The sequence below is a fragment of the Urtica dioica genome, chromosome 11, assembly GCF_054948205.1.
Source record: "Urtica dioica subsp. dioica isolate 48M chromosome 11, U.dioica_male_clone48M_v1_H2, whole genome shotgun sequence".
Taxonomy (NCBI): Eukaryota; Viridiplantae; Streptophyta; class Magnoliopsida; order Rosales; family Urticaceae; genus Urtica; species Urtica dioica.
Window position 1 is genome coordinate 582743 of NC_142766.1, and position 27578 is coordinate 610320.

The 27578-nt window shown below is 47.9% G+C and overlaps 1 protein-coding gene across 1 annotated transcript; it reads right to left on the reverse strand.

The window, feature by feature from the left end:
- Nucleotides 1–19893: 19893 nt before the first annotated feature.
- Nucleotides 19894–27164, reverse strand: LOC149380604 (ATP-dependent Clp protease proteolytic subunit-related protein 3, chloroplastic-like). The gene is made up of 10 exons (XM_089630622.1): nt 26805–27164; nt 26314–26415; nt 23042–23164; nt 22845–22904; nt 22353–22449; nt 20818–20891; nt 20641–20694; nt 20478–20561; nt 20289–20398; nt 19894–20200 (listed from the first exon to the last, which is right to left on the reverse strand). Exons 1-9 carry the CDS (start codon nt 27087–27089, stop codon nt 20303–20305), a joined length of 975 nt encoding a protein of 324 aa, XP_089486748.1. The 5' UTR covers nt 27090–27164; the 3' UTR covers nt 19894–20200; nt 20289–20302.
- Between the last annotated feature and the right edge of the window lie 414 nt (nt 27165–27578).

A 27578-nucleotide genomic window follows, 5' to 3' on the forward strand; every position in this document is an offset into this window, starting at 1 on the left:
TGGTTGAATTCTTGAGTAGAAAATAAATTCATTTGAACCGAGAGATTTTCAGTGTCAACTCTTTAGTGGAGTCAGTTGACATTAAGCTAAAATTGGAGAAGGTTTGTGAACTTTTGAGTCCAAGTATTTAGCCCAACCTTTGTTCATTTGGATCCATGAGGTCACTGTCACAAATCACATCGAGTAGGAATAGTTAAACTAGAAGCTAAGTCAAAACAAGAACGAGAAAAGTTTTACGAAAATTGTCAAAAGGGTATTTTGGTCTTTTTGGACACGAAATGAATGTCAATAATTTTTTTTTGATGTTGTCGCACGAAAATGAACAACTATTTAAAACCTCGGGCGGTTCGATCCAAGGCCGGACCAAGTGATCGCACCCGGGCCAAGAGTGTGAACTCGATAGTCTCGAGCTAGGGTTTTCTCCGATTAACCCGCCTCTCGGGAGAGGTAGGGGGTGAGGAGGAGGAGTGACCGTGCCTTGGTTGTCGGCTGCCTACGTACCCGTGTGTGGGATCAGGTCAGAACGTAGTTCAAACGTGTAGGACGTTATATGAGCCACGGAGCCTTGGTGGAGGAGCGTGCTCGACGAAGGAGACGGGGCGCGAGGAGTCCTCGGCGGCGTCTCAGGACTTCGGAGATCGTGAGCGCGAGAGAGAATGTGTGTTTTTTCTCTTTTGGAGACGTGGAAGACTCTAAGTCAAGAGTTCCTTGTTGTGGCGGAGATTCCGGACGCGTAGGCGATTCCTAGTTGGAAATGCCGGACGCGTAGGTCGCGCGTGTGTCTAGTGTGTTAGACGCGCGAGGGGAACTCTAGTCGAGAACCCTAGGGGCGTGCTTGAGCACCGGAGAACGTTCGGTCAGAGGGAGCGACGTCCGGGAAGTCCCCGTGAGTGCTTCAGAACCTCTGAGAACGAGAGAGAGAGGAGAGAGACTACTTCAGGCCAAATATGGCATCCAGAGAAGTAGTTGTGAGTAAGAAATCGAGCGTGTCGATAGGAGATGAAAGGATTTATTGGATCGCTTTCCCCTCAATGGGATGGGGTATTTATAGGTGTTTGGGGGCCTTAGAAGGCTTCTTTTTCGTCCATGTGGGACTAGGAACGCATGTGGCATCAAGTGGAGGCGCACGGCGCGCGCGGCGCGCGGCGCAGGGGGCGCGGCACGCGGGTCACCAGGCGCGGCGCGCGATGCGCGGCGCTGGATGTGCGGCGCGGGATGCGCGGCGCGGGCGTGTCATCGCGCGGCGCGCGGTCTGCCTGGCGCGGTCTGCCTGGCGCGACGCGCGGCCTGTCTGGCGCGGCGCGCGGGCTGCTGCGCTTGGTTGGCCGGCGCGGCTGCGCGCGCGGCGCATGGCCCATCTCGTCAGGCTCTTGCGGGCCTTCGAATACCATTCTTGCCACATGAAATATGAAGGTTTCCCCTGGGCGAGAGTGACTCGATTCGAGGAGCGACTCGAGGCTCGACTTGAGGAGTGAAGCTCGACTCGAGGAGACCGACTCGAGGCTCGATTTGAGGAACAACCCAAGGCTCGACTCGAGGAACGACTAGGGGCTCGACTCGAGGGGCATGAGGATTTGGCACGAGGACTTGTCAGTTGACTCGTGAGAGAAGGCTCGCCGCTCTTTAGGACCTCCGGCCTGACCATCGGCCCTTTGAATGGCGTGTCTTCTTGGCGTCTCGGGTTTTCCGAAAACGACCGACAACATTAGCCCCCCAAGTTCATTGCTCGGGAGGCCCCGGGCGGTCAACTTTTAGTTGTTTCCGCCGGGTGTTTGAGGAAAATAGACTCCCCAGAGCTTCACTGTTGCGAAGCCTTTGTGATTATAAAGAATACTCTCACAATTGTAAGTGCTCTTTCTCGCTTTTCCATCTTTCTCGACACGAGTGTGTGATCGACACGTGGAGGAGGATCCAATCGGATAAGAGACGTAGCTCGACGTGGACGAGGCAAACGCGTTTGCGTCCGTCGCTCTAGCCCCGGAGCAAATGGGATATGCATGCGCAAGTGGGGCATGCATTTGTGTAGAGGCGTATCGGCACGTTACGGCCAGTTGATCTTTGGGCGAGGTCATGCCCAAGTCTTTCTTCGATGGCGTTTTGTTTGATGATATCATCAACCCGGAGTCCATGGGACTCGACGGTGACTAGCAGGGTGACGATTGCGTAATCGTGACCCCTTAGGGGAAGATCATGGCTTCCGTCTCGGCCAGCTTGGAAGGCGACTGCACTTTTTCATTTTGCAAAGGCGTGCTCATTCCGAGGTCTCGAAGACGGAGGTTGATGCTGCGGGCTGATGCTTCGAGAAGACGAAGTGGCACCTGGCGGAAGGCTCTGCCGCACCGGAGGGCTTCGACTGCTCGGGGATAAACGCTAAAAGTTTGACCATGCATCAAGCATAAGTCGGCCTCACGGGGCATCCGCCATTCCCGCCTTGGTGACACTTCTTCGTCTGCGTTCGGAAGATCGGCCTTTATTCCCCAGGCGCGAGCGCGGGTCTCTATTTTGGCTGACCTGTTCTTCAGGTCGCTCCAGGTGTTTGTTCAAGGAGTGGGACTCGACTCGAGGAGACTGACTCAAGGCTCGATTCGAGGAGCGGAGCTCGACTCGAGGATACTGACTCAAGGCCCGACTCGAGGAGCGAAGCTCGACTTGAGGAGACTGAATCAAGTCTCAACTCAAGGAGCGAAGCTCAACTCGGGGAGCCGACTCGAGTCTCAACTCGAGGGGCTAGGCTCGACTCGGGGAGCCGACTCAAGTCTCAACTCGAGGGGCTAGACTCGACTCAAGGAGACTGGCTGGTCATTAAGGAATATGACTCCACTCGAGGAGCGATGCTCGACTCGAGGAGTATAACTCGATTCGATGAGCAAGACTCAACTCGGGGAGAATGACTTGATGAGTGATGCTCGACTCGAGAGGGATGACTCGAGGAGAGTGACTTGACTCGAGGAGCATGGCTCGATTCGAGGAGGGTGTGACTCGACTTGAGGAGGATGTCTTGACTCGAGGAGCAGCGCTCGACTCAAGGAGAATGATTTGACTCAAGGAGCAAGACTCGACTCAAGGAGCGTGACTCAACTCGAGGAGCGAGGCTTGACTCGAGGAGAATGACTCGACTCAAGGAGCGAAGCTCGACTTCGAGGAGAATAACTCGACTCAAGGAGTGAAGCTCGACTCGAGGAGGATGACTCGACTCGTGGAGCGAAGCTCAACTCGAGGAGAGTGACTTGTCTCGAGGAGCAAAGCTCTACTCGAGGAGACTCGACTCAAGGCGCGAAGTTCGACTCGAGGAGAATGATTCGATTTGAGGAGCAAGGCTCGACTCGAGGAGACTCACTCGACTCGAGAAGCGAAGCTCGACTCGAGGAGGATGACTCGACTCAAGGAGCGAAGCTCGACTCGAGGAGACTGACTCGACTCGAGGAGCGAAGCTCAACTCGAGGAAAATGACTCGACTCGAGAAGCGAAGCTCGATTCGTGGAGGATGACTCGACTTGAGGAGCGAAGCTCGACTCGAGGAGAATGACTTGACTCGAGGAGCGAAGCTCAACTCGAGGAGACTGACTCGACTCGAGAAGCGAAGCTCGACTCGAGGAGCGAAGCTCGACTCGAGGAGAATGACTTGACTCGAGGAGCGAAGCTCAACTCGAGGAGACTGACTCGATTTGAGGAGCAAGGCTCGACTCGAGGAGAATGACTCAACTCGAGGAGCGAGGTCTCAGCTAGTTCAGGCCGAGCGAGGTTCTTGCTCAGAGGCGGGTGTGATTGTGCTTAGTCGGCGGTGGTGAAGATGACATGAGTTGCGCCTTGTATGGCTGTTCAGGTGCGTTCCGATTAGTCATCATACATAGCGCCTTGCGGTGACTCAGAGCGCATCATTAGAGACGGCTGCGTGCGTTGTTTTAGGCATCGTAGGCACGTCGTGAGGGATGGCCTAGATGCGGCATGTAGGTTACTTAGGTGTGTCACGAGGGACGACTTGGTTGCGCCATGTGGGCGTCTTAAGTGCGCCATGTAGGCGTCTTAGGTGCGTCATGTAGGCGTCTTACGTGCCCCATGTAGGCGTCTTAAGTGCGCCATGTAGGCGTCTTATGTGCGCCATGTAGGCGTCTTATATTGCGCCATGTAGGCGTCTTACGGGCTGCGCCTTTACGCGTCTTATGTGCGCCATGTAGGCGTCTTAGGTTGCGCCATGTAGGCGTCTTACGGGTTGCGCCTTTACGCGTCTTACGTGCGCCATGTAGGCGTCTTAGGTTGCGCCATGTAGGCATCTTACGGGTTGCGCCTTTACGCGTCTTACGTGCGCCATGTAGGCGTCTTAAGTGCGTCGCGAGGGACGGCTTTAGCCTGCATCTCGGGGATGTCTCTTGGGCGCGCCGCGGAGGCGTCTTTAGCCTGCATCTCTGGGATGTCTCTTGGGCGCGCCGCGGGGGCGTCTTTAGCCTGCATCTCGGGGATGTCTCTTGGGCGCGCCGCGGGGGCGTCTTTAGCCTGCATCTCGGGGATGTCTCTTGGGCGCGCCGCGGGGGCGTCTTTAGCCTGCATCTCGAGGATGTCTCTTGGGCGCGCCGCGGGGGCGTCTTTAGCCTGCATCTCGGGGATGTCTCTTGGGCGTGCCGCGGGGGCGTCTTTAGCCTGCATCTCGGGGATGTCTCTTGGGCGCGCCGCGGGGGCGTCTTTAGCCTGCATCTCGGGGATGTCTCTTGGGCGCGCCATGGGGGCGTCTTTAGCCTGCATCTCGGGGATGTCTCTTGGGCGCGCCGCGGCGGCGTCTTTAGCCTGCATCTCGGGGATGTCTTACGGCGCGCCACGGAGGCGTCTTACGTGCACGCCTGTTCCCGTTTTGTGTTCGGGTGTTTTGTTTGGATGGAGCGTGCTTTCTTTTTGTGGAGCGTACTTTCTTGAGGATTTTGAGCGTACTTTCCATTGCCTATGGCACTAGCCCCCCGAGTTTTGGGTTTACAAGTGTAATCTTTGATGATTAAAAATCTTTGATAAAGTGGATTTTGAAAGAAAAACATTGAACTTTATTAATATTGCAAAAAATTTGAAATCCTAAAACGTTGGCTCGTAGGCCTTATTGAATGTTTAGAAAGCAAAGAAATAAAATGGGGGGATCGCTGGCTAGTGGTAGTACTCTCTTCCAGTGTTCCGCATTCCACAGGCGATAGATCGGTGTCTCGTCCATGTATGACCTGGTAGACCGTGTGGGCTCCCTGATGAGGACGCCGTTACCTTGCACTTGGGTGTCATGCAGGTGTCTTTATGGACTTCGCGGAGGACCTTGGTCGACTCGACGCTATCTCTAAGTTGAGAGATCGTGTTAACCGTCTTTTTAGCGGTCTTTCCATCGATTCCTTGGATGTAACATATTCTGGCTTGGGATTGGTCTCCAGCCATGATGCCGATTCCATTCTTGGTAGGGAACTTCACCAGTAGGTGGTATGTTGAAGTGATTGCCCTTAGCCGGTTCAACGTGGGTCGCCCAACGATTACGTTGTAGGGGGACTCTTGGTCGACCACTAGGAATGGGACCATGAGAACGACTTCAATGCTTCCGGGAGTTCCGAAGGTGACCGGTAGATCGATGATGCCTTCGGTCATGACTCTCTCCCCAGTGAACCCGAATAGAGGCGTTTGGGTCGGAGTTGGGCGTAGCCCCCCGAGCTTCATGCGCTCTAGGGTGGACTTGAAGATTATGTCGGCAGCACTGCCGTTGTCGATGAGAACTCTTTTCACCAAGTTATTAGCTACTTGGGCTTTGAGCACAATCGCGTCATTGTGCGGATGCACAACTCGCTTGGCCTCTTTTTTGGTGAAATGCATTGTCTCGTGAGGCACGGACAGAGGTTCTTCATACGTGAGGTTGACGTGTATAGCAGCGTCTTCTTGAGCCACGGCCCTTAGGAATTTTTTCCGTTGTCGGGCCGAATCTCCATCTTGTGGACCTCCCAATATGGTGGTCACAACGTGGAGTTGTGGATTGGCATTGGCAGTAGCCGTGGTTCGGTTGGCAGAAGCGGCTGTTCCTCCTCCCCTGCCAGACTGTGGTCTGCTCGAGGTGGGGCCCGCAGCGCTAATCATGCGTAACACGAACTCTTTTAGCTCACCCCGTTGGATCAATGCCTCGATCTGCCTTTTAAGACTATAGCATTCAGAGGTCAAGTGACCGTATTCCTGATGGAACTCGCAATATTTAGATCTATCGCGAGTCGCGGGATCTTTGTTTATTGGAGCCGGGGGAGTGAACTTGTCACGCGCTAAAGCTAGGATTTGCTCCGGCGTTGTGTTCAACGGTGTGAACGACGAGTAGCCCTTAAAGTCTTCCGCAAGTCGCGGCTTCTAGGGCATCGGAGGTCGTCTATTAAAAGTCTGACCTCCTCTGTTTCGCCTTTTACGGGAGTTTCCTTGCTCGTTGCTAGGCTCGTCTCGGTGGTGAGGGCTTTGATCATTGCCCTTGCGACCATCGAGGTAATCTTCGACTCCCATGAAGGTCTTGGCTCGAGTCATTAACTCGGCCATGGTAGAAGGGACACGGCCGACAATGGACTTAAGGAAGTCACTTGTGCGCAAGCCTTCAGTGATGGCGGTGATTGCGTCTTTGTCGTCAAAGCGGTCGACCTTATTCGATTCTTCAGTGAATCGGGCGAGGCATCGTCTAAGAGACTCGCCATCCTCTTGCCTGATTGACCACAGGTACATCTTGGTCTTCTTTTGGACCATAGACGTAGCGAACCGTGCTAAGAACATGTCCTTCAGGTCTTTGAACGAGCGGATGCTTCCCGGCCTTAAGTTCTTGAACCACTCGAAGCCGGGTCCGACGAGCGTAAGACTAAAAGCTTGGCACATAGCGCCAGGAGTGACACCCTGCATCGTCATCCAGGTTTCATAGTGCTGGATGTGGTAAACCGGATCTGCTTTTCCATTATATGGAGCGAGGTTCGGGAGTTTGAAATTTCCTGTACATACCTCGGCCAATATCTGAGCCGTGAAAGGCGAGGACTTCTCCTCAACGACCCCATAGGCACTTCCGCCTATTCCGTGTTCTCGGAGATCTCGTACTTCATTTCGAAGATTGTGGATCATTGTGATCACATCGAGACCGGTAGTCGGAGTAACTCCCTGTTCGGGAGGAGTCACCTGTCGTCTTTCATTTGACCCTTGACCCGTGCGGCGGTTCCCGTTAGTTGGGGCTGCTACGGGGACGTTTGGCCGAGAGCTTAGTCGCTCTCTTAAGTCATCGCCACGCTCAATGCGTTGGGCGGTGAGGTGATCCCTAAGATCGGGGCTGGACATACGGAGGCGCAGGCTTCGTCTGCGACGGCGCGCTCTCCGCGTGCCCTGACTCTCCGTAACATTCTCCCTTTGACCTAGTCGGTCGAAGGCCGAGCGTCGGGAGTTTCCCTCTTGAGAAGCAGCCGGTGCGTCGCCTTTCCGGGGTAGGGGATTCGAAGGACCGGCTTCAAACACGGCGGGGGGTTCCCCGTCCTTCGTGAGAGAAGTCTCGATACCCTCCGAATCGCCAGTACCCTCGTAATCAGGGTCGCGGTCACGGCTTTCCTCGTTGAGGTTCTCAGGATCCTTGTTGGGGATTACCGTGTCATGCATAGGTTGCTTCGCAGCCAGTCGGCTGTGGTACCTCGCGTTCTTCGCCTTTAGTTGGCGGACATTCTTCTCCAACTCCATGATGCGGTGGTCCCTGCTATCTGGAGATGGAGATGGTGAGCGGGTCGAGCTCTCTTCATGGAGCGACTCTTCGTCACCATGCGCTCGGGAGCGCAAGAAGTACTTTTTGGTCCCAGTGACGTTATCGGGGTTGTTAACGCCCTCAGAACGTACGGGTGGTTGGCTACTCATCGTCTCTCAAGTTCGAGAAAGTTGAGTTTGTAGAAGAAAAGAAGAAGATGAACAGAAGGGATTTCAGGCTGAACAGGTCGGGAAGTCCCCTCCTTCTAGCGTCAAAATGTTGTCGCACGAAAATGAACAACTATTTAAAACCTCGGGCGGTTCGATCCAAGGCCGGACCAAGTGATCGCACCCGGGCCAAGAGTGTGAACTCGATAGTCTCGAGCTAGGGTTTTCTCCGATCAACCCGCCTCTCGGGAGAGGTAGGGGGTGAGGAGGAGGAGTGACCGTGCCTTGGTTGTCGGCTGCCTACGTACCCGTGTGTGGGATCAGGTCAGAACATAGTTCAAACGTGTAGGACGCTGTATGAGGCACGGAGCCTTGGTGGAGGAGCGTGCTCGACGAAGGAGACGGGGCGCGAGGAGTCCTCGGCGGCGTCTCAGGACTTCGGAGATCGTTAGCGCGAGAGAGAATGTGTGTTTTTTCTCTTTTGGAGACGTGGAAGACTCTAAGTCAAGAGTTCCTTGTTGTGGCGGAGATTCCGGACGCGTAGGCGATTCCTAGTTGGAAATGCCGGACGCGTAGGTCGCGCGAGTTAGACGCGCGAGGGGAACTCTAGTCGAGAACCCTAGGGGCGTGCTTGAGCACCGGAGAACGTTCGGTCAGAGGGAGCGACGTCCGGGAAGTCCCCGTGAGTGCTTCGGAACCTCTGAGAACGAGAGAGAGAGGAGAGAGACTACTTCAGGCCAAATATGGCATCCAGAGAAGTAGTTGTGAGTAAGAAATCGAGCGTGTCGATAGGAGATGAAAGGATTTATTGGATCGCTTTCCCCTCAATGGGATGGGGTATTTATAGGTGTTTGGGGGCCTTAGAAGGCTTCTTTTTCGTCCATGTGGGACTAGGAACGCATGTGGCATCAAGTGGAGGCGCACGGCGCGCGCGGCGCGCGGCGCAGGGGGCGCGGCACGCGGGTCACCAGGCGCGGCGCGCGATGCGCGGCGCTGGATGTGCGGCGCGGGATGTTAGGCGCGGGCGTGTCATCACGCGGCGCGCGGTCTGCCTGGCGCGGCGCGTGGTCTGTCTGGCGCGGCGCGCGGCCTGTTTTGGCACGGCGCGCGGGCTGCTGCGCTTGGTTGGCCGGCGCGGCTGCGCGCGCGGCGCATGGCCCGTCTCGTCGGGCTCTTGCGGGCCTTCGAATACCATTCTTGCCACATGAAATATGAAGGTTTCCCCTTGCCGAGAGTGACTCGATTCGAGGAGCGACTCGAGGCTCGACTTGAGGAGTGAAGCTCGACTCGAGGAGACCGACTCGAGGCTCGATTCGAGGAACAACCCAAGGCTCGACTCGAGGAACGACTAGGGGCTCGACACGAGGGGCATGAGGATTTGGCACGAGGACTTGTCAATCGACTCGTGAGAGAAGGCTCGCCGCTCTTTAGGACCTCCGGCCTGACCATCGGCCCTTTGAATGGCGTGTCTTCTTGGCGTCTCGGGTTTTCCGAAAACGACCGACAACATTTGACATTGTCATATGATGACAAATGAAATAAATATTACTCAGCCATATTAGTGTAATTGGGCCTTGAGGATTAATTTCATTTCATAGAATTTTACTTGAAAATTCTTAATGGGATTTTCTTATGTTGTCATGAGCAAATGAAGAAACATCTAGAAGCTCAAATTTCGTCCAACCCAAGGAAAATAAGGCTGAATTTCGTTTATGCCATAGTACGAAATAGAGTTTATTTTGTGCATTGATGTATGAAGATACTTGCCAAAAGAAAAAGAGGAAACAAATTTCCTTTAGAAGGAAAGTGCATTTTCGGCCAACTAAGAGAGAAAGCAAATGAGGAAACAAATCCAAAGGCTTCTAGAAGCTCATTTGGACGTGCAAGGGGTATAGAAAAGAGGAAACTACCTTTTGAAGGTAATCCTTCTCTCTCTAGACATTATGGCCGATCCTCTCTATGACTTGCTCTTCGACTCTATGACTTGTTCTCGAGTCGTCGTGTTTAAAAGTGTCCACTCACTAATTCCTTTCTTTCTCGAGTGATTCATGTGATAAAAACTTTCGTGGTTGCTCGAGTTCTCGAGGAAAGAAGAGAGACGTGCTGCGAGGGGAGACAAACGTTATCAACCTTCCAAAGGCTCATCAACGTTCAAGCTTCTAAAAAGGTTAGTAAATTTATTATGCTCATAATAGTTTTTATTCACGTGTACTTGCTCTTTGTCTAGGTTAGTAAAATCGTTTTACTTGTTAAAAGAAAATTTTTAAAATTCCACCGCTTACCCGAAGCGTTAAACTTTTTCTTAAACCCTAGATCAATTCCAACATAGAGCCAGCACGAGGAATCATCAGTTGACTCGTGGACTCGGAACTCAACTCGAGGAGTCGTGTGTAGAGTCGGCACAAGGAATTATCGGTCGACTCGTGGACTCGGAACTCGACTCGAGGAGTGACGTCAACTCGAGGAGTCATGTGTAGAGTCAGCACGAGGAATCTTCAGTCGACTCGTTGACTCGGAACTCGACTCGAGGAGTGACCTCAACCCGAGGAGTCACGTGAAGAGTCGGCACGAGGACTTATCAGTCGACTCGTGGACTCGAAACTCAACTCGAGGAGTGACTTCAACTCGAGGAGTCATGTGTAGAGTCAGCACGAGGAATCATCAGTCGACTTGTGGACTCGGAACTCAACTCGAGGAGTGAACTCAACTCGAGGAGTCATGTGTAGAGTCTGCACGAGGAATCATCAGTCGACTCATGGACTCGGAACTCAACTCGAGGAGTGACCTCAACACGAGAAGTCATCGGTCGACTCGTTGACTCGGGACTGAACTCAAGGAGCGAACTCAACTCAAGGAGTCGTGTGTAGAGTCGGAACAAGGACATGTCAGTCGACTCGGGGACTCGGTACTCAACTCGAGGAGTGGCCTCAACTCGAGGAGTCGTGTGTAGAGTCAACACGAGGAATCATCAGTTGGCTCGTGGACTCGGAACTCGACTCAAGGAGTGGCCTCAACTTGAAGAGTCATGTGCAGAGTCAACACGAGGAGTCATCAGCCGACTCGTGGACTCGGAACTCAACTCGAGGAGTGAACTCAACTCGAGGAGTCGTGTGGAGAGTCGGCACGAGGACTTACCAGCCGACTCGTGGACTCGGGACTCAACTTGAGGAGTGAACTCAACTCGAGGATTCGTGTGTAGAGTCAACACGAGGAGTCATCAGTCGACTCATGGACTCAGAACTCAACTCGAGGACTCAACTCAACACGAGGCGTCATTTGTTAACTCGTGGACTCGGGACTCAACTCAAGGAGTAACCTCGACTCGAGGAGTCTTAAGTAGAGTCGGCACAAGGAATTATCGGTCGACTCGTGGACTCGGAACTCGACTTGAGGAGTGACCTCAACTCGAGGAGTCATGTGTAGAGTCAGCACGAGGAATCATAAGTCGACTCGTGGACTTGGAACTCGACTCGAGAGTGACCTCAACCCGAGGAGTCACGTGACGAGTCGGCACGAGGACTTATCAATCGACTTGTGGACTCAGAACTCAACTCGAGGAGTCATGTGTAGAGTCAGCACGAGGAATCATCACTCGACTTGTGGACTCGGAACTCAACTCGAGGAGTCATGTGTAGAGTCAGCACGAGGAATCATCAGTCGACTCGTGGACTCGGAACTCAACTCGAGGAGTGACCTCAACACGAGGATTGATAAGTCGACTCGTGGACTCGGGACTCAACTCGAGTAGCGAACTCAACTCGTTGAGTCGTGTGTAGAGTCGGCACGAAGACTTATCAGTCGACTCATGGACTCGGTACTCAACTCGAGGAGTGGCCTCAACTCGAGGAGTCGTGTGTAGAGTCAACACGAGGAATCATCAATCGATTCGGGGACTTGGAACTCGACTCGAGGAGTGACTTCAACTTGAGGAGTCACGTGAAGAGTCGGCACGAGGACTTATCAGTCGACTCCTGGACTCAGAACTCAACTCGAGGAGTGACTTCAACTCGACGAGTCATGTGTAGAGTCAGTGTTGTCGGCCTGTCAACGGTCGACAAGGGCAAAGTCACAACGCCGACTCTAGGCCGGCCAAATCCCGACCGGCCGGCCAAGGCCCGTCCGGCCGACTCCCGGCCGGCCAAGGCCCGTCCGGCCGACTCCCGGCCGGCCAAGACTTGTCCAGCCAGCTCCCGGCCGGTTAGGTCCCGTCCGGCTGGCCAAGGCTCGTCCGGCCGAATCCCGGGCGGCCAAGGTCCTGTCCGGCCAGCTCCCGGCCAGTAAGGTCCCGTCCGTCCAGCTCCCGGCCGGCCAAGGCTCGTCCGGCCAGCTCCTGGCCGGCCAAAGTCCGCCCGGTCAACCCCCGGCCGGCAGCCTCCCGGGCGGCCAAGGCTTGCCCCGGCCATTGGCCGGCCCAAAGGTTATCCGCGGCCATTGGTCGGCCCTTATCCCCGGCCATTGGCCGGCCCTAATATCCGCGGCCATTGGCCGGCCCTAATATCCGCGGCCATTGGCCGGCCCCTATCCCCGGCCATTGGCCGGCCCTAATCCCCGACCATTGGCCGGCCCTAATCCCCGGCCATTGGCCGGCCCTAATATCCCCGGCCAAATCCCGTCTGGCCGACTCCCGGCCGACCAAGTCCCATCCGGCCAGCTCCCGGCCGGCAGCCTCCCGGCCGGCCAAGGTTTACCTCGGCCATTGGCCGGCCCAAAATCCTTCTCGGCCAAGGGGTGCCTCAATGACCCGTTGGTCGCCTATAAATAGAGAGGTCCGCCCTCTCCCAAAGGTAATCCATTTTTTAGTCCCGAAAGGCTGTCGAACTCATACTTCACTCGTTTCGCTCATCTTTGGCCTCTCACCACCTCTAAAACCTCTATACTCCACCTCAATCCTACTAATGTTGAGCGTCGGAGAGGTAAACAGAGGCACCCCCTCTGTTTTCCCTTCCTAGTTCACCTGGTTTTTCTTCTTTTTCAGGTACTTGGACGAACTCAAGGAACATTCACAGCTAAGGGACGACATGGGATACCATGTCCGACACGCTCGAGCCGAAGTGAGACCACTTGGTCCGGCCTTGGGTCTAACCACTTTGGGCTAGTAATTAGTTGTCCGAAAACGAGCGACAACATTTTGGCGCTAGGAGGGGGCCTCCCGACTTTGGCGTCGCTCTCCCTTCCATTCCTCTTTCTTGCTACTTCTACGACTCTCGAGAGATGAGTCAAGTTCCCGCCACCTCTGTGGGCACCCGAGCGACTAGCTCGGGGTACGGCCTCAGGAACCTAACGTATCGTCTAGGAGGGAAACCTCGTGACAACGAGAGCCAGCCCCAAGACTCGGAAAATGACCCCGAGGCCACGCTCCGAGAGGACGCGGCTCGAGGGCTTGCCGAGCTCCTAGACCGCCCCGGCATCGATGGCGCACTCAATGCCGACCTCCTCGGATACCGCATCGAGGACCATGTCAACCATGACAAGAAACATTTTAATCTTACACATCATGTTTATAATCATATGAAAAACATTTTTGCTCAAGAAAATTTTCTCATTTGAGTTCTATAACTCATGGTAGTGGGGTTTGAAAATCCGGATTTCTAAAAAACTGGAGTTTCAGACAGCCGCGCACCTCAGAGTAAAATCGCCATATCTGGCGGCTCCGATGTCCATTTCAGCCGAAACCGGTGGCATTGGACAGAGGACAGACAGAGCTTTAATTTGATTCAAGAATCATCAAATTTCGATTTCTTAGCAGAGAGTTATGCCACTTTTAATGCGGGTTTACTCCAGCTCTAAGAAAAAGAAATAAATTAAAGCTTGGTCCTACTTAGGTGCGAAAAAGAATCAAGTGTAACGGAACGTTTTAAGATGTTGTTTAAAGCTTTTATTTGTGTTTTATTAGCAGGGTAATAACATAGAATAAAAGAGATAACAACAAGCATAAAACGAATACGGTAAATAAAAGAAACTAGAAAGACAAAGTAACTAGTCACAAAATTTACCGAAATTTCTCAAACCTTTAAAACACGTTTTTCAATATAAAAAATTAAAAACTTTTAGAACTGATTCTAATGTGTTTTAAAAACATCCCAAACTCATAGAAAATCAACATGCTTTTTAATTTAAAGACAAGAGCATTAAATTAAAAAAAAAATCTAAGATTACAATTCTAGGAGTTTCGAGTCCACGAGTCGACTAATGCTCCTCGTGCCGACTCTTCACGTGACTCCTCGAGATGAGTTCATTCCTCGAGTTGAGTTCCGAGTCCACGAATCGACTGATAAGTCCTCGTGTTGACTCTACACATGAGTCCCCGAGTTGAGGTCACTCCTTGAGTTGGGTCACAAGCTCATGAGTCCTCGTGCCGACTCTACACATGACTCCTCGAGTTGAGTTCACTCCTCGAGTTGAGTTCTGAGTCCACGGGTCGACTGATAAGTGCTCGTGCCGGCCAACAGTAGACTCACATGACTCAATGATAAATCTAAATGCCCTCCCACGAGCAACAAAAATCGTCCTCAACGACATACTTAAGTCGCCCCTAACGGCGCGCCAAAACTCACTCTACGACGCTCTCATATGAGAAAGAATTGCCCAATTAAGTCCCCAAACGTGACACGCATGCCACGGCGTCACGCTCATAAGGGCACAAGACTCGACCCAAGAGACTCAACCCGAAAACGCGACCAGCGCACTATGTGCCACACTCGCCGGGGGATCAAGTCTACGCCTAACCCCGCCTATCACATGACACGCGCACCCAATGGTGCCACGCTAATAAGATGGTGTGGTCACGCTCGCCACCCAGCTCATGGGCCAATAGGCAGCGAGTCACAAATGGGTTTCAAAGGCCTGCTTCCGCCGGACGAAACTGGTCTAGCCAGCGTCCACGGAAAACTTGGTCACACAAATGTGGCACCACGCTTGCCGCCCAACTCGTGCGCCAACGGGCAGCGAGTCACAAATGGGTTTCAAAGGCCTGCGTCCGCCGGACGAAACTGGTCTAGCCAGCGTCCACGGAAAACCTGGTCACACAAATGTGGCACCACGCTCACCGCCCAACTCGTGCGCCAACGGGCAGCGAGTCACAAATGGGTTTCAAAGGCCTGCGTCCGCCGGACGAAACTGGTCTAGCCAGCGTCTACGGAAACCCTGGTCACACAAATGTGGCACCACGCTCGCCGCCCAACTCGTGCTCCAATGGGTAGCGAGTCGCAAATGGGTTTCAAAGGCCTGCGCCCGCCGGACGAAACTGGTCTAGTCAGCGTCCACGGAAAACCTGGTCACACAAACGTGGCACCAAGGCCCCGCGAGGCCCAAGCCGTGCAAATCGATCACGCCTTCATTAGTAGGTCGAGAAAATAAGCCACGCACAACCAAGCCGCGCAAATCGATCACGCCCTCGTCGGCAAATCGAGAAAATAAGCCGCGCACAACAAAGCCGTGCAAATCGATCACGCCTTCATTGGTAGGTCGAGAAAATAAGCCACGCACAACAAAGCCGTGCTAATCAATCACGCCTTCATTGGTAGGTCGAGAAAATAAGCCGCGCACAATAAAGCCGTGCTAATCGATCACGCCCTCATTGGTAGGTCGAGAAAATAAGCCACGCACCCCCAAGACGTGCAAATCGATTACGCCTTCATTGGTAAGTCGAGAAAATAAGCCGCGCACCTCCGAGACGTGCGAATCGACGACGCCTTCGTTGGTAAGTCGAGAAAATAAGCCACGCAAAGCAAAGACGTGCAAATCAATTACGCCTTCACTGGTAAGTCGAGAAAATAAGTCGTGCACCGACAAAACCGTGCGAATCGACTACGATAGTATGTCGGGAACATAAGACACGTAAAAAGCCGTCCCTCGCGACGCACAAAAGCCGTCCCTCACGACACACAAAATCCATCCCTCGCGACGCACAAAAATTGTCCCTCGCGATGCATTAAAAGCCCTTCTACGATGCGACCACAAACTCGAGAGCGTTTGTCTTGGGTCCGCACGTCAGCTCAAGTACTGAGTTTCCGCTCGACCCACGCTAGACCAGAAACTCGGGGGGCTAATGCTGTCGGCCGGTCTCGGACCGACAAGGACAAAGGCGTCACTTCGACCCACGCGACCGGCGCGAGGCCTCGGACGGCGAAACCTTGCCTCGGCCATTGGCCGGCCCAAACCAATGGTCGGCCCAAGGTTGACTCAGCCATTGGCCGGCCCAAACCAATGGCCGACCCAAGGTTCAGCCGGCCAATGGCCGGCCAAATGCTCAGCCGGCCAATGGCCGGCCCAAGGGTCAGCCGGCCAATGGCCGGCCCAAGGTTCAGCCCTTTCACTCGGCCAATGGCCGAGTGAACCTTCAGCCAGCCACAGTTCACTCGGCCAATGGCCGAGTGAACCATCCAGGCAGTTCACTCGGCCATGCAGTTCACTCGGCCGAACCTCCCAAGCAGTTCACTCGGCCATTGGCCGAGTGAACCTTCAACCGGCCAAGAACTTCACTCAGCCAATGGCCGAGTGAGCCTTCCAAGAAGTTCACTCGGCCAATGGCCGACCCAAGAGACTCACTCGGCCAAGGGGTTCCCCAAACACCCCTTGGTCGCCTATAAATAGAGAGGTCCACCCTCTCCCAAAAGGTAATCCATTTTTGAGTCCCAAAACGCTGTCGAACTCATACTTCACTCGTTTCGCTCATCTTTGGCCTCTCACCCTCTAAAACCTCTATACTCCACCTCAATCCCACTAATGTTGAGTGTCGGAGAGGTAAAAAGAGGCACCCCCTCTGTTTCCCCTTTGTAGTTCACGCGTTCTTTCTTCCTTTTTTAGGTGCTTTGACGAACTCAAGGGACATTCACAGCTAAGGGAAGACTCGGGATACCGATTCCGACACGCTCGAGCCTGAACGCGACCACTTGGTCCGGCCTTGGGTCGAACCGTTTGGGGCTCCTAAATCGTTATCCGAAAACGAGCGACAACGCTATCTTCCGAAGGTACTGAATTGACCAGTGCACTTCTAGAGACAAAATAAGAACAAACCATTTAACCTCTTATGTCTCGAAGTCACTACGTATGAATTGCATCATGCTTACCTTAATCCTGAAATGAGACCTGTCATTTCACAGCTTACGTATTCTCATTTGAGAAAGTCAGAGTTCGGACTCACTATGTGATTCCGAACAGTACCTATTGGTGAAGTACTAAGTTATGAAGATGTCATGAGTAGCTTTGTGAAGTTCTCATAGATATGGAATTCATGTACAAGATTGCTGAAATGCAATGTATATCACCTCATGGTTTGTTCCTTGGAGTGTGAATAAATGAACTGGCCAGTGTCCAAATTGAGTCCTGACTCTTTTGGATGAAACAATGTGACTTGTTAGCTCCTCGTCAATATATTGTTTCTAACTTATTCACACGCGACAAAGGAGTTGAGGAAATAACAGCTAGAAGGGTAAAATGGTAATTATGTAAATCCCGATTAGCTGATGATATTCATGAAGGGTAAACATAGATAATATTCAGTGGATCTTCTCATCGTAATTTGGTTGAATTCTTGAGTAGAAAATAAATTCATTTGAACCGATAGATTTTCAGTGTCAACTCTTTAGTGGAGTCAGTTGACATTAAGCTAAACTTGGAAAAGGTTTGTGAACTTTTGAGTCCAAGTGTTTAGCTCAAGCTTTGTTCATTTGGATCCATGAGGTCAATGTCACAAATCACATCGAGTAGGAATAGTTAAACTAGAAGCTAAGTCAAAACAAGAACGAGACAAGTTTTACGAAAATTGTCAAAATGGTAATTTTGTCTTTTTGGACATGGCATGAAATGAATATCAATAAATTATTTTTTGACATGGTCATATGATGACTAATAACACTCCGCCATGATATGTTCATTGGGCCTTGTGGATTAATTTCATTTCATAGAATTTTGCTTGAAAATTTTCTGATTCCTGATCCGACATTAATGCCAGGATGGTATCTTTCATTATTTATGATATTAGTATGAAGTGCATTTTTATATGAGTACACCATATTAGTACACATAAGTAAATATTTTTTAACTTTAAGACGATATTCTACTTCACGATGCAAGTTTAGTGCAATATAAGTACAAGGGCCATATAGAATATACCAAGCATATATGTTGTTAGATAAGATGAAGTGGTTCATTGTAGAACTAGAACTATCATCTTGTCTAGAACTTTTCTTGGGTTCTTCTTGGCTAGAACTAGTATTAGGTTCTTCTTGGACCTTATTGTTATTAGAATTGCCAATAGAAGAATGAAAAGAAACGATGCAGTTAATACGGCTTGTTAATAGAAGCCAGAATGAAGAATAATACCATGGGAATCAATGCTTCATAATGTTTGTTCGTGAGTTGATATAACGGACTCTATCATTAATGTATAGAATTGTTATCATGATAGTCTGTATATCTTAATTAAAACCTCTAGATCTTCTTAACATATGAGTTATTCTCTTAATACCTATGTCTAATACTTGTCCTCACCAGTTGATATAATGAGGCATTGCAATTTCATGGATGGGCTTTTCTTATGTTGTCATGAACAAGTAAAGAAAAATCTAGAAAGACTTTCTAGAAGCCTTTTGGCCGTCCAACCCAAGAGAATGGGAGACTATAATTTCGTGCAGCCCTAGTGTGAAAGAGAGATTATTTTGTGCATTAATGTATGAAGATATTTGCCAAAAGAAAAAGAGGAAACAAATTTGCATCTAGATGCATTAGGGAATTCGGCCAAGTAAGGAAGGGAACAAAAGAGGAAACAAATCCAAGGGCTTCTAGAAGCACTCTTGGCCGTGTGACTCTAAGGGAAGGAGAGCAATATTTGCTCATGAATATATGATATTCAATAAAAGAGGAAACTACCTTATTGAAGGTAAAACCTCTCCTATAAATAGAGCCCTCATTCCCTTCATTTTATTCATCCAAAGTTTTAGAGATTGAGGGCTTCTCTCTCTAGACTTGGTCGATCCCCTCTCTCTCTCTCTAGTTATTTTTCGTTTTTGTTTTGGCACTTAGGTCCACATTTGACCTAGTGTTTTAGCTCTTCGACTTTGAGACTTGTTCTCGAGTCGTCGTGTTTAAAAGTGCCCACACACTAATTCCTTTCTTTCTCGAGTGATTCTTGTGATAGAAACCATCGTGGTTGCTCGTGTTGCCGAGGAAAGAAGAGAGACGTGCTGCGAGGAGAGACGAACGTTGCAACTTTCCGAAAGCTTCTCAACGTTCAAGCTTCTAAAAAGGTTAGTAAATTTATTATGCTCATAATAGTTTTTATTTACGTGTGCTTGCTCTTTGTCTAGGTTAGTAAAATCGTTTTACTTGTCAAAAAGAAATTTTTTAAAATTCTGCCGCTTACCGAAGCGTTAAACTTTTTCTTAAACCCTAGATCAATTCCAACAGAAACTTCATCGCCACTTTGGCTGCTCCAAGGATTCGACGACCAGGACTTCATCCTCACCGTCAACGATTTTCAATCGCTCATCTCCGCCATCTCCGACTTGAAATCCCACCTACAATTCGTCGTCGCGCCCTCGCCGTCGGCTTAGTATCTACCGCCTCGCGAATCCCTAATTTTTTTTTTGCATAGGTTAGGTCGAAGAGAGAGAGAGAGAGAGAGAGAGAGAGAGAGAGAGAGAGAGAGAGAGAGAGAGAGAGAGAGAGAGAGTAGAAGGTGAAGTGAAGATGGAAACAAAGAAGAGAAAAAAAAAAAAAAAAAAATAGGGAGGGCAAATTTTATTTGTGCATTGGACTTGTATATTTGTTCAAATTATACTTTTGGTGGCAAACGAGAAAAATGTTATCAAGGATAGTAATAATAGTCACTCTCTCTAGATTATTAGATGGTTGTGAGTTGTGTGAATACGTAAGAGCAATCATTGTCTCTTTTATTACGAAGACCACCGTGTGTGTTGCATCATGTTTATCGTGTGATACCAGCCAGATTTGTACCTGTAGGTTCAGCTAAAATTGGAAAATAAATTATAAGTCTAGTGATGATTTTTTGCTTGTACATGCCCCCATGAGGTGATAATGTTCTCCAGCAGAATTGGAACATATATTTCTTTTCCGTGCATATTTATATGTTTGTCAATAGTGGGTAATTTATGGTCATATTCGTACACGCTGCTATAAAGTTTCTGTGATACTTTACTCTTTGATCATATGAAAATAGAGCCCACTTTAGGCACATAAGATACATCTATAAAAATGAAACAAGTATTCAGTACATCTGAGCAATAAACTTGAGCCACCATAATCTTCAAGCTCGTGTTCACTCCTTAGGCCCTCATTTCTGCGCAGGTCTGTTCAAATCAACACCGAACTACACTGGCACCGGTATCTGATAAGAAGATGACATCTAGATTAGTTGATTACAACGAGCATTTCCACAAAGATTTTATCGATTTTCTCGGCAGTATAGTATATACCTTCTACAAAGAAACTAAACAGCATCTACAACTTTAATCCCAGCACCCTTGTCCCAGTCCTCTGGAGGCGCCACGTCAGACATTACTTTTTCTTGACCGCGCCAAAGAACCTACATGTATATTAACACATTTTGTGGGTCACTCTACCAACCGAATTGTAAAAGACGGAGACTCGCCTCGTGAACATACCTTGTCAATTACTCCGAATTTTTTAGCTTTTGTAGCATCCATGTAATACGGTCTTCTCATCACAGTGGCAACGGTCTCTTCGGACTAATATAAGATAACATGAAAATATGTTACTTAGGACTCGTATTTATTTATTACATTTGAGATCTGTAGCGATGCTTACATTTCCCGTGTGTTTAGCCAGGAGTTCTATGAGAGTATCCCTATTCGTAATTACCTGCAGAATTGTGGGAATCAATATTGTAATTTTGAAGTAACTTACAAAAAATAAACATAAAATAAAAATTTGAAATAATGCGGTGGTCAGTGTTTTCAACCCCAAGACTGTATAATCACTAACCTCCTTTGCTCGAATAAGTACATCACTAGCAGGCATCAATCCAGATGATGGGACACGAGGTTGTTGGATCATCGCTAAAACACGAAAGTGAAAGAAATGAAAGCTGATACTTAAACTTATAACCTAATCTTAAGTAGAAGAACAACGAGTCACACACACATGTATATATATATACATATAATCTAAACCAGAGTGAGTAAGCATACATATCTGCCAATCAGCGTCATTTTTTTCAGGGAATTATTATCGAGCACTTGGTGGGCCAAGCACACCATTTTTGAATCAGAGAAAGAAAAGCCGGGAAAAAATAAAAACAAGAAGAGTAAGTATATACATGTACCAATCCTTCGTGTTCCAATTTATCACCCTAAAACTTCCAAGACAACATTTGAACCGAAACTTTAATGTGTCAATCTATCTTATTTTCTCTACTCTTAACATGTTTATCTAGACCCCAAGTAAAAAATAAAATTAAAAACTATTTTGATATACATGTTCCAGACTTGTGTCAAGATACATTACACTATAAGAACCTTAAAAAAGCTTGAACAAAAGACTAAGATCCTATACTGCAAAGTACACGAATCGAACTTCAAAATATTCGCATAAAAGGGAAAACGTCAGTGCAAGAGAAGCTTGGACGAAATTACAGAGATATTCTTAAACAGTCACAACAGCCATATAAAAGCACATATACTTTGTCTAAAACACAGAGCACAAAAAAATTAATGGGGACACATAATTGGTAGGGAAGGAATGGAAGGACCATTGATGAAAAAAATAAAAATAAAATAAATTACGTCCTCCATATTCAAGTATTGATGTGATTTTATCTTCTAATGCCAAATTGTGTTACATAAATCCGGCTAAAACTAATGTTTTTTTTTTCACCAATATATTCCAGAAAAAACACACAATATTAGTCACAAGTGTCAAAGTGAAATCCAAGAAACGAAGAATCCATGAAATCACTGATCGCTCAATTTTGGAAATAGTTTAGATATAACAGCGAGAAGAGAAACGAAATTAAAGAAACAGGATCAGAGAAAAACCACTGATCGCACAATTTTTTTCCACTGAAATGAAGAATCCATGAAATCCAACGATTTAAGAACCCAGAAATAAAAAGGAAAACATCAGTGCAAGAGAAGCTTGGATTCACATTCTTACGTGATTGCTCGGACACCGTAGCTTGGTTAACGCTGAAGAATTTTGAAGCAAAAAGAGGAAATAAAAAATGGAGTGGAGATTAAATTAGGGAGAGAGAGAGAGAGAAGATCGACGGAATTAGAGAAAATGGAAACCGATGATGGAGAAAGAGAGATAAAGACAGTTATTTTTTTCTTTTAATGATGCTAAAGGTTTTTGTTTTGTTTGAAAAATAATTAGAATACGAAGAGTGGCGTCTAAATGATAAAAAAAAAAAAGCTACGATGTGTCGTGATGTAATAGGTTAAAAGGATAATGAACAGTCTATGAACAGTGATTTTGTTATTCTCACTTATAATATATTATAGATATATATTTATATATACCTTTGGCATGTGGCATCATGAACCTTTTACCCTTTGTCCCTGCTGAGAGCAGTAGACATGCTTGCCCAGTCGCAGCCCCAACCCCAACTGTGTGGATCTAACAAAACCCAGAAGAATAACATAATGGGATCAATCGAATACAGTGTTCCTGCGAGGAAGGTAATTCGACAGTGCAACTAGAAGCACAGCAAGAGGAATGTTATGACAGGCTCTGATTTAGTGTCCACCGAAATAAAATAATAAGCTTGTGATGTATTATTCATTCCTCTGTTGCTCGTGAAAATATTTAACCAATTTTTTACTGAAAAAAAATTACACCCATCGCATGGTAATTGCTTCCAATTGCAGTCACAAATACAGCACACTTTCGGATCACCATAATCCTATTCGTATCCAACAAATTCGATGAAACGGAAACTGGAAGTGACACTGCTATTTGGAGAATTCATGTAACCATGAAAAAAAATAATAATTTGAGAAAACAATGCTAACCTCGTTTTTCAGCTGCATCATAGCATCATATATAGCGAACCCCTCCGTCTCCATCCCAACCTAATTAGTTTTTTATTTTCAAGATAATAGACCAGTAAGTTAAAAAACAGCAAAAGAGAGAAAAGATCTTTTATTCAGTACCTAAAAAATCAAAACAAAAAAGATGAACTTATAAAAATGGCCAAGGCAAATCTTACCGTTTCGCCGTCATCACGAGTTGTTCCTGTAGAGTTTATATATATATAGATTGGTTCTTTAGCATCGACCCATTGCAGATACATCAATTCAGCGACCACAAGCTCTGTGACTGCTGGCACCAACTGATGCATTATAAATAGTTAGGCAGTTGTACGAACTTATCGACATACCAAAATCACTTGTCAGGTTCACAGAGCTACTATTTCGAAATGTCATGAAACTAGTAAGTGTAGATAATAAATACTTTACATCATTATCCCACATTGTCCCGGATTAAACAGTTTCAACTCGTTTATAAATCATCGAGTAATTTGTTTTCAAAGTTCACCGAACTTCTCTGTCCATACCGGAAGGCAAAAGCCACATTGCATTTTGTTGCTAGTTTTTTTTGTTGAAATTCCAGCAAAGTCCGAGTTTTAGCATTTTTTTTGGTTATTTTTAAAAGCTTACTGTTTTAAACCGGCGAAATGCCATACAAAACCAGCGAAAAATTAGTAAGAGAAAAATCAGCGCTATAAATTTCCACCGGCTGCCGCATTTTAATCCTTGCTATAAATGTCGCAACATACAAATAAGTAATGATGATTCAAATACAATCGCATAAGGAAAAAGGATAACAGCAATGATAGACCCACCCGCACTGCTGGCATATCATACACGCAAGGGCAAAACGGTCATATAAATATGCTTTATTAAAGTTAAGTCTATCAATTAAGTTTTGAGGATTATTATGTTATTCCTATATATAATAGGGATTTAATTATGCAATTAGTAATAAGATATGTTGGTAGTAAATAGCCATCGGCCGCTATAGAATTAGGTTAAGTTTTGATTAGCCACTACCACTTGGTATTTGAAGTTTCTAGGGAGTCTAGGTCTTACACTCGACGGGAAGGCGAAACCTTTTGTATTTGAAGCTTGTGATGTATTATTCATTCCTCCCAGAAATTCGATGTTCTTTTGACAGTAAATTGCCCTGAGTCCTATCGAATTAGAATTTTGAGCAACATGTTCCAGAGTCGTGTTCTTAAAAATAAAAAAAATAAAAAAAAAATAAAAACGAACTTACATACGTGGAACAGGATTACCAGAAACCCTACCGCACACCGAAGCATCCAGAAGAGGAAGGAGAATGCAGCCGGGGCGACCGAATCGGACGACGGCAACCAAGAGTCCGATTTCTGACCGCGTCATCGGCCAACAATAACTACAAGAGCAATTGAAGACGTTGATGGCCCGATTGGCGGAAACTCTCCGTGTCATCGACCAACGAGGGGTCTGTCTCCACCAGTGATTGCTGGGTCCCAACCAAAAACCCAACGAAAGTCCCGACCATCGAAGCAGCAAACTGCGAGCACATTCAAGACTCACGTAGACCATGTATGCTACCAAACCAGCCTGCGACCTATGCTTCCGGTGCGACAACAAACTCACCCTAGGACATCGCGGCATAAACCCTTCAATATAAGTGCTCATGGTAGAGTGGGACGCGACACCAATCGGCAAGGAGGAGCTCGACATTGAAGCCACGGCAGAGTAGATGATCCACCCACCTCAACCGCATCCAAGACTCGCTGCGCTCAGCCACGGGATTTACAACTGGACAGACCATCAAGATGCGGAGCTCCATTCACAACCACAAAGGCGGACTTTGAGCGGATTTCCTCCCACTGGAGTTTGGCGAAACCGATGTGGTGTTGGGAATGCAGTGGCATCAGCGTCTTCCGGAGGGAAACTGGTGGCCTTGGACCTATGTTGCTCCATATTATCCGTGAGAGCTGTGCACGTTAGATTCTGAAGGCCGTGTGTGGATTTCTGTTTCAAACTCCGACAAGATCCAGCCCGATGAGGGAAGCACAGTAGCAGCAGATGGCGCCGATCTCATTGCCAAATATGCCTTGCCTCCAGGACTATTGCCGCAGCACAATCACGACCACACCATTGTCAGGAAAATCAGTGCCCAACCATCAGTGTGCAACCCTAACATATCCAAATAGATGAAATTTAATGCTTAGTCTGCGAGATACTCGAGGCCAGCATTGTTCGACCCAGCGTGAGCCCGTTTTCAAGCCCTGTACTATTGGTCAAGAAGGACGGATGTTGGTGCTTATTCATTGATTACCGTGCTCAGAAGGAGACGGTCCTCGATAAGAAGTTGATCCCTGTCATCGACAAGCTGTTAGATGAGTTCCAGGAGTAGATGGTCTTTACAAAGATCGACCTCAAGTCCGAGTATCACGAGATCCAAATGCGACCTATCAACATCAAGGTCTACCGGACCCACGACGGCCACTATGAATTCCTGGTCATGTCGTTCAGCTTGAAAAATGCCCGACAACATTCCAATCACTAATGAACGATGATTTTCGGTCCTACTTGCGCAAATTCGTCCTAGTCTCTTGGATGACATCCTCATCTATAATAGGACGCGGGCTGAACACCTGCAACACCTAGAAGTGACCATTCGCATGGTGAACCACCAGCTTTAATCCAACCAAAAGAAATGCTCCTTCGTACAATTCCAGGTGGAATATATCGGTCACGCGGTGTCTAGTGCTGGAGGTCACAAACCTGCCAAAGTAGAGGGATACAGTTCTACAGCGGGGCCATTAATGGAGCAACTAAATGGCCCTGTCCATTCTTTTATAGGGTCACTCAATCACTCATCATGGTTGGTGGCCCTGTCCATTCTTCTATGCCTTGACCATGATGAGTGACTTTGTCTAGCGATTAGCGTCGACAAAATCAGGCCAGGGCGGACTTCGAAGAAGAGGTGTTGGTGGCATGGAAGAATCTCCCACAACACGACGCGGCATGGCAGGTGACAGCGTGAAAAAGTAGTTTAAATATGCTTTATTAGGGTCAAGTCTTTTAATTAGGTTTTGAGAATTACTATTTTATTTCTTTATTAATTATGGATTTAACTATGCAATTAGTGATAAGCCCTCGGCCACTATTGGATTAGGTTATGTATTTATTAGCCTACTTGGGATTTGAAGCTTCTCGGGAGAGTATAGATCTTACTCTCAAAGGAATGGCCAAACCTTTTGTATTTTCTTAATCAATTAATAAAATAATTACGGGAACATCTTGTTCGTTTTCCCCAGATGTTCGAAGTTCTTTTTTACAGTAAAATGCCCCAGGTTTCATCAAGCTCTTATAACGTCTATGACAAAACCCAGATTTAAATGAAGAGAAAAGAATTAGCTTTTGGATACTCTATATATATAATATATATGTATAGCCAAACACAGTAGGTCGAAAAACTCACAGGCATGCCAATGTACACAATTCTACCGTGGAGCAACAGCGACGGCAAGTCTGGAGGTGGCCTCCTCGGCCGATGCTCATTGTATGAAACTGATCTTTCAACCTATTTAGGGCATTCAATGTCATCACTATACAAAATACATATACAGAGATTAAATTTATATACAATGCCAAGTTACGCATTTTCTTCCGAATTCCATTACTCCTTTTACCTAGAAAGCATTGGAGCACCAAACTCTACCTTGTTTTATTCGAAACCATCATCTCACAAACAAGAAAATGGGATACTAAAAAAATAAAAATAAAACCCGTTTAAATTCTTTTTATAAGACGTTTTTTTTATCGTGGCCATCAGCAGCGAAAAGAGACAATCAGGACAAAGAAGACAAAGAATATATGTACTTGAGCGAGAAGCACATGTTCCATTAGAAACACAACCAAATCCTAAAACTAGAGGTTATAAAGTGCGTATGAGAGAGAGAGTATATGTACTTGAGCAGGCATGGCCATGAGCTTGGGAGATTCGAACAAGTCCAAGTACGGAGGTGTGTTGGAGTTAACAGGGCGGTTCAGAAGCGTCTCCGGCGAGCTCTCCGCCACGGAAGCGAGCTTCGACAGAAACGGGTCTTTAGGGTTAAGCGGAGGGAATGGAATATTGGCTTTGGCTTTGGCGTTGAGGGAACAGGAAGCTCTCAGGCTTCTGGGACCGAGACATGTTGAGGAAGACGATGAAGAGGGAAGCGAGGTAGAGATGGGTACTTGCAAACCGAACACCATTGTTGGTGGTGTGGGATTCTTCGTTTCTTCTGGGGTATGAATATTGAAGGAAATGGCTGGACGACAACGAAGGAGTAGAAGAAGAAACTTGCTTGGGCTAGGAATTCACCGGCCTAGCCCACTTAAGTTGTCGTATCTATTCAGAACCCAAGCTAATTAAATGGGAAATTTGCGTCAATGTCACAAATTCGTCGGGTTTTTGCATTTGTGTCACAAAATTGTCAAAATTGCATTTGTGTCACGTATTTACATTCGCGTCACATGTGCAAATTTCAAATTACTCCCTCTCATCATTTAATCTTTTTATTAGTTACTCAATGTCTTCTGAATTTTTACAATACCTCATTAAAAATCACTTCATCTTCCTCTAAAACTTTCTAAAATTTTTGCATGTGACTTATTTGCAATTGGATTGCCAATTTGTGACATAAGATGCAAATACCACTAATTAAATTGGGTTATTAAGTTAGTGAATTGAGATATAGCTCA